A 12,282-nucleotide genomic window follows, 5' to 3' on the forward strand; every position below is an offset into this window, starting at 1 on the left:
TCACAAACTGCAGCAGTGGCTTCTAGGGGCTGAAAGGAGCTAGCTCACCCCTCCCTTCACCCTAATGCCATGCCATTGGGAGCACTTGGGCTCAGTGCATTAACACTGCTTGCCATGTATCATCCCTCAACTCAGTCCAAGACCTGGCTATAGCTCTGCAGTCTGGTGCAAGTGAGGTGGCAAGTCAAAGGGGTTGGACAGCAGCTGCCACTGCATCCCCTTTGTTTGAGCCAGGTACTTTCTTAGTTCGGTAGAGGGGTAGCTGAAGTGCCAGCTGTCCCCAGAGTCAACATCTTTGAGCCAAATCTAGAAATAACAGCCACAACCCTTTTGTTGGAGGGAGGAAGCTTGGACACAGGGAATTCTATCAGAGCTGCTCCCAAAGCCAGTTGGGAAACATGAGCTCCTGTGTGGAAAGGTAAAAGGGAGAAAAGACTCCTTCCCTTTGCCCAGCTCTAGAAAAATACAAGATCAGCTCCACACTTGTCTGGTAATGCTAATATGGACCTAGGTTTAGATGCACATGCCTAGGTTTCAGTGCTAATATACACAGGTTACCTTCATATCATTTTATTGATTTGAAGGTACAGATAATTTTAAAGGTGCAGTCCCAGTTTCAAGTAGAAAGTTGTAACAGGTTTAAATGCAGCTTCCACTCAAAGTGACTTTTTTTCCTCTCCACCTCCCAAAAAATTCAAAATGTACTTCATGAAACTATTGTATATGAAGCACTTATTAGCCATAATTAAATGGACAATATGAATTTACTACGTCTTTAGGACTCTGGCTTGTTCTGGTTTAGAGCAAGATGATTAATGCAAATACATATTACTTGAGATAACCATTTAGCAGCTAATTTAGCCAAATTTATTACAGCAGTTAGAGGTTTTTCATTTTAGCACATGGAGACAAGGACATGCCAAAAGCAGAGATGTATGTGAATGCACACTGCCCTCTAGTGTGCAAGACTCTGCAGGATTAAGAACAAAATTATGGGCAAGGGAATGAAGTACCAGCTGGAGTCCTAAGAACAGCAAACACATTCTCTAAATTCATGCCAAGCACTCACTACTAGATTCCAGCAATATAGGTTTCCCCTCCTTTCACAGAGACAAAACTATCCAGCTATGACGCCAGTTTTCGATTGTTCAATATGTTGGTTTGAAGCAAATTTGAACATCTGTATATTTAAGCATTTTTAAGCCCAGTGATTGTTTTCACTTGTCTTTCCGTTTCTGAATTCATTTCAGACACCGCACAGAGGCTTTTTCTCAATTCTTTGACTCCCTTAGGCCACAGTTTCTTCTGCAGCTCTTTGGTGGATTTATTTTGCTCTGGTATTAAGTGAAGTCTCAGCAGACATTCCCCCTGCTGACCAGTATAGAGTTGGTTCATCTGAGGACTGTAAATTCTGTTTGACAAGATCAAAAGAAACAGATGTGTAAGTTCAGTAGTTGATATCACCTGCAATGAAGAGGAATGATCAAAGAACTAGGGTACCATATCTTCCCAAGCCTTTCAAATAGCCAGAAACTCAAAGAGGTTTACCCAGGAGCTATGAATAAATCACATAGAAATTTAACTACTTCTTCGTCTTCTTTTTTAAACAATTTGATGTTGAGTACATTGGAAATGTCCACACAGGATTCAGTGCTCAATGAGTTTGCAGAGATTTGTACTCCCTGTTGCTTGTCCTTACTTGCATAAGCTGCCAAAAGCAGATTAAAATTGCTCTACAAATGGAGGGTGAACCCTGCTTCCCTGCCAGGGCTCTAGAAAATGGCTGGATTTATTTGTCACTGCTATGCCTTCTATTAGATGTAGCAGGACAAAGGCCTCTCTTCTCTCTGTACGCATGTTGTGCCCTCTTTGTAGGGAAGAACCTTCTTTAAGTGCAATAGCTAGCAGTATTCCTGACGTCCCTTTTGTTTCCCTCAACCTAGTGCTCAACAAGGGCCAGTGTGTAACGAAATACTACCGCTGGATGCAGAAGAATGGGGGATACATTTGGATACAGTCAAGCGCCACCATCGCTATCAATGCCAAGAATGCAAATGAGAAGAACGTCATCTGGGTCAATTACCTTCTGAGGTACAGCTTTCTGTCAGTTCCATTATTTGCATTTCTGTTGTCACTGCATGAGTCATATTGAGTGGGTAATGTCAAAGAGAGAATACATGGAAGTTAATGCGACCTTGCTCAGATGCAGTGTCTTCTGATGGTTAATAGAAAGATGTTCATAGGATTGCCAGTTTCTGAACATCTCTCAAATTCAGGAGTTGCCTTCACTTACTAATGGCTTTATTGAAGAGCTTGGTTTACAGCCATCCCTTGCTAGCATGCTGGCCAGCTAAGTTGTGGAATTCCCTCCCCACAGAGGTGTGGCTGGCACCTTTCCTATGTTTTTTGGGGAAATGCTGAAGACACACCTCTTTACCCTAACCCTTTGACACCTGAGATGTGTGTTTTCAGGGCCCACCCTATTCCTGTGACTATAATTTGTTTTAACAGTTCTTAAGACTGAATTTTAAACTGTTGCAGCCCACCCTGGGACCTGCTCATAAAGGACAGGTGGTAGTAGTAGTAATGGTGGTGGTGGTGGTAGTAGTAGTAGTAATGACTTTGACTATCATAGGAATTTGGATAAAATCCCGGTATAGTATGTGTTTCTAACATATTTTTAACATGTGTCCCAGACAGGTCATGTTCATTCCTTTGTAGCTTTAAAAGACCTTTTTATTGTAGGCATTTTTCCATTCCAGATTGACAAAACGTAAAGATTGTAAGCCCTATGGATGGTATATAGGAGAAGATTGAGTACACTGTTCCAGGGGAATTATAGAGCTGGCAGCGCCTGTATGAATTTAGTTCTAGATGGGTGGCAAAGGTTCGCATGTACTGTGTGGGCCAGTGGAATTGAAAGAGTTCTATTTTGCCCAGAAACATCCGGAGCAAGTTTCACAATCTATTGTGTGTAAAATGGAAACAATATTGACCCATTTCTTAGGAGTGTTGTGGGGCAAGTGCAGTAAGACTTGTAAAGTACAATGAACTTGCCCAGTAACACCCCAGTCCTAAGCATCTTTACTCAGAAGTGAATCCTGTTGATTTTAAGAAGATTGCTTAGGAATGGCATTTTAAATAGTTATACAAGTTGGGAGCCGCATGGAAATGTTGGGGGCAACAGGGAGTGGGGAGCAATGGGACTCTTTTTTATTCCTTCCTCTTGAAACAGATAATTGTGTGAAAATTTGTTGAGACAGCTCCCTCAGTGCTCAGTTTCTCCCTATTCCCCCTCCCTCTTGCAATCACTTTGAAGGGGGGGGGTCAGCTTTCCTTAATTCCTAAAGCAATGGGTGAGAAAGGGGCCATGGACCCAGTTCCCCCGTGACCACTTTGGATGTGAAGCAGGGCTCAGATTTTCTTCATCTGCCAAGTGGTGGCTGGAATGGAAGAGAATTGAGCTCAGCACACCAGAAGGCATTATGTCTGTCCCTCCTTCCCACCATGAACACTCCTGCAGTGAAAGGAAGCCTTGACCTCTTTGCGTCTCCCTGAGGTTCCTTGTTTGCATGCCTCACTCTGGATTCTAGGAAGCTTGGAGGAAGCACTCATGTGCAGCACTTCTCAGCAGCATTTTGGGGTAAAGTGATGGGGTCTCTCCCATTATTAGAGATCCCATCCTACCCGACCCCTGCTTCCCCAGTTTGGCACTCTCAGAGTTGGTACATCAGCTGCTTTACAAATAGGCACAAACAGGTGGGACTTGTAACAAAATGTTGTAGTGCAAGCAGTGTTCCTGCTCAGGGCTCCAGCCAGCCATGCCCTGTTCCAGTATACTCCATTCAACCCCACATATCCCCAGATTTCGGTTTCTATTTTCCAACATTCCAACAAGCATAATCAGCCCTCATTTGGCTATTTTTGCAGGGTCCCTCCATCGGGTTATCTAAAAGGTGTCTTTTACCCTCACAGAACCCTCACTTCCTATGTCCTCACTTGTCTTTGGCTTCAATCTCACCCTCCATTTTTTTGCTTTATCCCTTTCTCATCTCTGTTCCCACCTCCTCCTCTTCCTCCATCAGCTCTTCCTTTCTATAGCTTGCATTCTGCTCTTGCACAGAGTAGGCAGCTGGGCTGAATGATCTTGCATTTCCAGATTCATTTTCTACCCCATCCATTCATCTGCACAATTACATGCATATGCAACCTTGCCACTTTCTGTTTGATTTTTAAAAATTACTTCTGCACACCTCACGAGTTCCCCTGAACATGCTGATGTGCCCCACTTCGACCTATGTGGTGCCATTATTATTTATATGCACACACACACCCAAACTTCACTATTAATATTAACAGTAGTGATTCAGTGATGTATCATGAGTTCCCAAAATTCTTTCCCACTCTTCCAGCATCTGACACACTCTAGCAAAGATGGAGCTTTGGTGGCTTGATTGGCACTGGCAGAATCACTATAAGCCAGTATCCTGAACCAGACCCCTTTACTCTCTGCATTTGGAAACACTTTGGTGTTGAGTACAGCACAACACATGCTGTCCACCTCTAGCACATGTGCCCCCCCTTACATCTCAGAGTTGAGTTGTGCACCGCACTATCCAGTGGGGTCTTGTTTCAGTCACAAAATCGCCTCTCTTCCAACTTTTGGAAAAGAGTTTTTAAAGCATATTAAAAGTGTAAATAATTTGAACAAATAAATATGCAAAGCACTTGAAAAGTAAATTAAAATAGTGGGTAGCTCACATAAACTGTGGGGGAAAGGGTGATCAGAAAGAGAAACTTAGAATTCAATCTGGGGACTGTGCATGTGTCACTAGAAGAATTAAGGCAGCCTTCACCAATCGGGTGGTATCCAGATGTTGTTGGACTACAACTCCCATAAGCCCCAGCCAGCACAGTGTGATGAATGGGGCTTATGAGAGTTATAGTTCAACAACATCTGAAGGGCACCAGGTTGGTGAAGGTTGCATTAAGATGTGGGGCACAAAAGCCTGCATCTGCTCCTCTTTCCCGGTTTGTCTGTATTCACCCTGAATTTGAAATATCTGTATTTGATATATCCATTGTGATTATAGGGAACAGGAAGGAAAAGCCAAAAGTATAAGCAGAAGCAGATGACCTACCAAGCCACTTCCCTGCTGATCTGAAATCACTTGAAGTTTTTCTTGAATTGAGCGTACTCTTTCCGTCAGTGCTGGGGTGGGGGACTTGCTTAGCATGAGCAAATGTGAAAAGTTCATAAACAAAGGTGTGTTTTTGCTTTCTAACAGCAGGGAGATTTGTTTGTTTTTATGGAACATCCAAATGAAATATCAGTGGCTTGGTCTAGCTCTTTCAGATGCTTTCAGATGCAAACTGTAACAGTGATTATAAGCTCAAATGCAGTATAAATGTACTTGGTTCCCTTTCTCTATACTTTTTATATGGTGTTCACTTACCCTGGCATTTGATTTTAAACAGTATGCCTTTTAGAGCTGATTCACACATTATAATCAGACGCTGATACTCTTTAGAGCATATAATGTGTTAGTACAGAATTCAGTCTTTTGAGCATTCCCTAGTCATGGAAGTCTCACATCCTGTCTACAGCTGAATAAAGCCCTTTCATATCCCTGCTATGATTTTCTACGTTTATGTATTTAAATGTCTTTTAATTTTACTCATGAAAGTGTCAGATATCCATCAACCAATATTTCCTTATCTTCCAACAGTAGCGTTCTTAAGAAATGTATTTCTTTCACTCCTATTTCACTGTTTTTCTATGATGGATCTCAAGCTGGCACTCACAGAGCTCCTAGGCAGTAGCTGATCCAGGCACTGGCCAGATCTAGAGCTTCTTAATTTGCCAAAGCTGCTGCATCATGTGCTCTCACACTGTGTTCTAGGAAATGCAATAGGCTCAGTAGTTTAGAAAAGTTTTATATGTTGTCACAGATTCTTAGCTCTTCCCTTACCCCACCCCTTTTTTCCCTAGCTTCATTGGGCTAGCAGAGTGCGAGTTTAATATTACAGCTACAACCCGATGGGTGATCAATTTGCCCTTTAAGCCTTACACTGAGATCAACATATTAGTTTACTGCAATGCATTCTACGTGGGGCTGCCTTTACTCTACTCCAAATTAGATTACTGCAATGCACTCTACGTGGGGCTGCCTTTGAAGACGGTTCAGAAACTGCAGCTTGTGCAAAATGCAGCGGCCAGATTGGTAACAGGGACCAGACGGTCCGAACATATAAAACCGATTCTGGCCCGCTTGCATTGGCTGCCTGTATGTTTCCGAGCTCAATTCAAGGTGCTGGTTTTGACCTATAAAGCCTTACACGGGACCACAAAACCTGATGGAACGCCTCTCCCGATACGAACCCACCCGTACACTACGTTCAAGATCAAAGGCCCTCCTCCGGGTGCCTACTCCAAGGGAAGCTCGGAGGGTTGCAACAAGGGAGAGGGCCTTCTCAGTGGTGGCCCCCAAATTATGGAATGATTGTCATGACGAGGTGCGCCTGGCGCCAACACTGTTATCTTTTCGGCGCCAGGTCAAGACTTTCCTCTTCTCCCAGGCATTTTAGCATGTGTTTTAAATTGTTTTTATATTGTTTTAAATTTTAAAATTGTGTTTTAAATTGTTTTTAAAATATGTCTTTTAAATTGTGTATTTGTTTTAATGTTTTCAGTTGCTGTAAACTGCCCAGAGAGCTTCGGCTATGGGGTGGTATACAAGTGCAATAAACAAACAAACAAACAAATAAATAAATAAATAAACATATCCATCACAGAGTTGTGCAATAGTAGAGATGGGATCATTTTAAGACGCTGAAAAGAGTTTAAGAGGTAACAAACAGTGCACTCCAAAGATGGGAATGGCAGAAAATGTGTTCATAGCACTGGTAGAGATGTATTATTAGGCAACAAACACAATGAGCTGCTTGATTAACCACAAATGTCCTGCTAGTGATTCCTGGGCAGTAAGAGACATGGTGGTATAAATATTTTATGGCAGCATCAAAAGAAGTTTCTATAAAACTTCTGCTGTGAAGAACCAGTAGGAGATATATATGTTTTCATGTTTGCTTTGCTGTGCTCTTTATTTGCCTTTTTTGCTCCAGAGATTTGAGAAGAGAGGAGACTATCAGACTCTAAATCGTACATTTGTGTTTATATTTGCCATCTCTTCTTCTTTAGCAACCCAGAATATAAGGACACTCCAATGGATATTGCACAGCTCCCTCATCTGCCAGAGAAAACCTCAGAGTCCTCTGAGACCTCCGATTCTGAATCAGACTCAAAGGACAACTCAGGTAACATAAGCATTCTGCTTTTGTGTTGCTTTGCATCTTAAAAGGTTGCTTGTGGGGAGGTCTTTTTATTTTTTGTTTTACTTCACATTGTCAAAGCCACGTTAGGAATTGTATTCATAGCTTATCCATGGATCTTACCATTCTCATAAATGGTACTGCTATATCACTGCCTGATGGTGCTTTTTTAAAAAGAAATCTGTGCTAAATCTATATATTTAAAGTGTTCATACATCCTTAAATTATCTACAAATTGTGACTTCTATGCATCTGGTGATATTTATTTAATAAAAATATTTGTATGCTTGCCAACTCATGAAAAATCAAGGTGCAGTGTACAACAATATATACAAAGACAATAAAACAGAAAACACTATAAAAACATTACAAAATAATGTTTTAAATGACTAGCTAATCAAAAAAGTTTAAACAGGTGAATAGGCTTGTCAGCATAAAAAAGTCTTCAAAAGATATCGGAAAGCTTTAAAATATGATTACAGCTCTTAACTCACAGTGTTTATTCGCTTATTTTCTATAACAAATGTTTCACTTCAGCAGAGTTTGGAGATACTCAGGTTTGCTTTAGACCTGCACTGAAATGTCTCAGAAGAGATTGTTTTAGGAGAAATTTTCTGAGAATTTTTATTTAAGAGACCTTACCCCTCCTCCTGGAAAGGATCATTTTGCTGAATGTTCTCTGCCATTGTTTTGTGGTAGCCATAATTCTACACTTGGAATACCCACAATACCTTGGAATAGCATTAGGTCTGGGGCATTGTGGGAAGGTGCAAAAGAGCACCTGGGCAAAACAGCCCAATAAGGACCAGCGAACATCCAGGATGTACAGAATGAGAGGGAAGGAAAGTGGACGTGAAGGGAAGAAGAGGGAATTGGCCTGCTTAAGCACCTAGCAGCCTGCAATAAGTATCTTGAAAGGGAAGACTGGGGCTAAGGGGGTGTATGTCGTGAGGTTCAAAGCAAAAATCCCCTCTCCCTGCACCATACAGAGATATTTCAGGACAAATTTTTCCCATTCTCCAGACACACCCACATACACACCCTATAAAGATAGGGAACTTTTCTCAGCCTGAGGGCCACATTTCTTTCTGGGCAACCTTCCAGGGGCCATATGCCAGTGGTGGCCAGGGGCAAAAGTGAGCAGAACAATGGATGTGAATTTTATCTTTGTAAAAGGCTAGTTTCTACACACACTCAAAATCACGCACCTCTCTCTATTCTCCAGTGAGGCAAGCAAGAGGCATTATCAGTTCAAGGACACATTCCAGTCATTTAAGGAGGGTGCAATGCAGGGCCAGTCAGGGGTGAGGGACAGAAAGACAGGCTCAGAGGCCTTAGGTTTTCCATCCCTGCTATAAAACTAAAACATGCTCAGTGTCAGGACTGGCAGGCAGCCCCGACCTCGGTCCTCAAATGGAAGGGCAATCGGGGGGGAGGTGTCCTCTTCCTCCTTCCACACCCCACCACCCCAGTGAGGTCTGAACACCACTACAAGACTCTTGCTTCTGAAAGGCTGGAGTCACAGAAGCACTCATCTTATGTACACTGCAACATTGCATGTGTTACTTGTTCTTTCTCTGTGTGAGAGAAAATGAGCCACCATTGGGAGGGAAAAAATACGCCTTCATTGCTAACACCATTAACGTAGACAGTGCCTTTTGTTTCTAGCCCAGAAGTGTCCCTCAGAGCAGCCATTTACTTCCTGCCCTCAATGAGAAATAACTCACTTCTGTGACAGAAAATTATAGTCTAGGCTACGAAAACTAGGCTGCACTGAAGCAAGAAGTCTTCATGCTCACCGTCTAGTCTTTCCCTGTGCCACTGGTGGAGACTCTTTCCTCCCCTCAGCTCCTTATACAGTGCCAGGCAGGAGGGAGCGGAAGCTCAAGCCAAGCCTAAAGTGAAGTTATTCTCACTTCCTTCTCTCTGACATAGCAGCCTGCAGAGCTGCCATTGCCACTAATTGGAGAAGACTGACTTTCTTGGAGAGGCTGCGTAGCCTTGTCATCTCCCCATCACCAGGGCCGGATTAAGCTGAGGAGGGCCCCTAGGCTGATTCTGAGCCGCCCGCCGTCCCATCCCATCCCCCCCGCTTCACCTACCTTTCTGCTTTTTTTGTGGCTGCGCACACTCTGTGCGCAGGTTTACCATCAATCAAGATGGCGGCTGAAGTTTCCCTAAGGGGCTGAAGCCTCTGCCGCCATCTTGGTTGATGGCAGCAATGCGCGTGTGTAGCGGGGGGATGGCAGACGGTTCAGAAGCTCTTGTCCCGCGATCTGCAGTTCCTGTGCTGCTTCCATGGATCGCAGGCCCCCAAGAGCTCCAGGCCGCTAGGCTTCAGCCTACTAAGCCTAATGGATAATCCGGCCCTGCCCATCACAATAAGAGTGTGACCAAATTGTATGGATATAATATATAGATAATGTGCCTTTCAAACTATCTTCTAGTTTAAGCTATGTGACAGAAGTGTAACCTACTTCCACTGCCATTCACGATCCGGAATTAATGATAGCCAAATCCCTCTCCGCCTGATACTTGCTAGAATTGTGGTTTTGCTCTTGAAAGTAAATGCACTGTGCCAGATGCTTTTGCCAGAGATATTACTGGTAATAATATCTCATTGGCAACAAGGCCTCTAAGTGGGCTTTAAATCTTGCATTCTTGTTCATAATGGCATTTTTTGCACATTTCTTTCTGTTCAGAGGACAATGAGAATTCAAAGTCAGACGAAAAAGGAAACCAGTCGGAAAACAGCGAGGACCCTGAGTCAGATAGGAAGAAGTCTGGGAACCAGTCAGATAACGAAATGAACTGTAATGAGGATGGCAACAGCTCCAGCAACCAGGACAGCAGAGATAGTGATGACAGCTTTGAAAATTCTGACTTTGAGAATCAAAAGGCCCCTGAGGATAGTTTTGGTACTCTTGGTTCTATGCAGATTAAGGTGGAACGCTATGTGGAGAGTGAATCAGACTTGCGGTTGCAGAACTGTGAATCTTTGACCTCAGACAGTGCCAAGGACTCAGACAGTGCAGGAGAAGTAAATGCTCAGTCTTCCAGCAAACATCAGAAGAGGAAGAAGAGGAGGAAAAAGCAGAAAGGAGGCAGCATGACCCGCAGAAGGCTATCAAGCACCTCAAGCCCAAATGGACTTGACTCAGCATTGGTGGATCAGCCCCAGCTGCTTTCATCGCCAAACAGTGCCTCAGTGCTCAAAATAAAAACTGAGATCTCAGAACCTATCAATTTTGATAATGATAGCAGTATTTGGAATTACCCACCCAACAGGGAAATCTCAAGGAATGAATCTCCTTACAGTATGACCAAGCCCCCAAACTCAGAGCACTTCCCTTCCCCCCAAGCCAGCAGTAGTTTACATGTCTCCATTCCAGACTCTGTTCTCACCCCACCCGGGACTGAAAATACTGCCAGCCGCAAATCTCAGTTCAGCACCTCATCCACCTCTGCCTTGGCTCCCGTATCCTCTGACCCTTTGTCACCACCTCTGTCAGCATCTCCACGGGACAAGCATCCTGGAGGCCCCAGCACTTCCAACTCTTTGTTGTACACCGGGGACCTGGAAGCCCTCCAGAGGTTGCAAGCAGGCAATGTGGTCCTTCCTTTGGTTCACAGGGTAACTGGAACCCTTGCTGCCACCAGCACGGCTGCTCAGAGGGTCTATACCACTGGCACTATTCGGTATGCTCCAGCTGAAGTTACTTTAGCCATGCAGGGCAATCTTCTCCCCAACACCCATGCTGTTAACTTTGTGGACGTTAACAGCCCTAGCTTCGGCCTGGATCCTAAAACACCGATGGAAATGCTCTACCACCACGTTCACCGACTCAATATGTCCGGACCGTTTGGAAGTGGTGTGAGCGCGGCCAGTCTGACCCAAATGCCTGCAGGGAATGTGTTCACAACTGCCGAAGGACTCTTCTCCACTCTTCCATTTCCTGTGTACAGCAATGGCATTCATGCCACACAGACACTGGAACGGAAGGAGGATTGAAATATGACCACATACTGTGTTCAGTGTTAAACTCTGAGGCATAGACTATATTTTCATTTAGACCTTTAATTCTAGCACTTTGAATTTGAGCAGGTCAGCTTATTCTCTCAATATGACGGTCCCCATTTCATTCCCTTTCTCTTTAACTTGACTTATTCTTTCATGTAAGTTTTTTTATTATTTTTGCCTTCAGAGAGCTGAAGTACCAGTTGCCTGCCATTTTGTCTTCTTCCAAGATGTGTATTTTTTTTCCTTTGCATCTTTATTAAGATGCCTTTAATGTGTGTATGCCTCTGCCATAGAATACTCAGTGTTGTGGTAAAGAGATTTTAAAGTGACAACCATTGGGTTTACTTCAAAATGATCTTGATATGATCAAGATTAAAAGAAACAAGCATAAAACAATGTGCCCTGTTTGACTAAGTCAAATGAAAAGGGGGCTTTGTTCCTAATTCCTTTAAAAAAATAGGGGATAGTATTTTAGAATTTTATGCAGAGTTTAATTCACTTTTTATGGTTACAATTTTCTTACTTGCACATACAATAATTTGGGTTCTTAAAAAGTTAATTTCTGGCCTGTGATTAGAATATTAAGAAGATGGACTAAATGTTAATTACAGAAACATTAACTTAATTTCTAAAACCATGGTGCTATCATTTATTAATCTGTAATGTCTTCACATATTACGCAGCTTGTGGGCTGGGTTTTTTGAAAGGAATGTCTTCTGTATTAGTCTAGAGTCAGGTGCTGCAGTCTCCTTGGTTAGTTAAGACAAAAGCCCTCATTAACATTTGCTGCAGGACTTAATTTTTTTACCTCCAAACTAACAAACATAGCCTCATATTAAATTTAAATGGATCTGGAAGCCGTGTGTGTGCGTGTGTGTGTGTGTAAATATGCTTAAAAAGAACAAGAAAACTCAGTAAAACTGATGTGA

At 43.0% G+C, this 12,282-nt stretch overlaps 1 protein-coding gene across 10 annotated transcripts in view; it reads left to right on the forward strand.

Moving 5' to 3' along the window:
• NPAS3 (neuronal PAS domain protein 3) overlaps nt 1-11,958 on the forward strand; it is a 1,108,131-nt gene extending 1,096,173 nt beyond the window's left edge. For all 10 annotated transcript variants that reach the window (XM_061611612.1, XM_061611611.1, XM_061611613.1 and 7 more), the window contains 3 exons: nt 1,944-2,091; nt 7,202-7,317; nt 10,035-11,958. In XM_061611612.1, coding sequence (XP_061467596.1) covers nt 1,944-2,091; nt 7,202-7,317; nt 10,035-11,344 — 1,574 coding nt within the window. In that variant the 3' untranslated portion in view covers nt 11,345-11,958. The remainder of the gene's footprint in view (nt 1-1,943; nt 2,092-7,201; nt 7,318-10,034) is intronic.
• The last annotated feature ends 324 nt before the right edge of the window (nt 11,959-12,282 follow it).

This window comes from Rhineura floridana, chromosome 2, assembly GCF_030035675.1.
Source record: "Rhineura floridana isolate rRhiFlo1 chromosome 2, rRhiFlo1.hap2, whole genome shotgun sequence".
Classification (NCBI taxonomy): domain Eukaryota; kingdom Metazoa; phylum Chordata; class Lepidosauria; order Squamata; family Rhineuridae; genus Rhineura; species Rhineura floridana.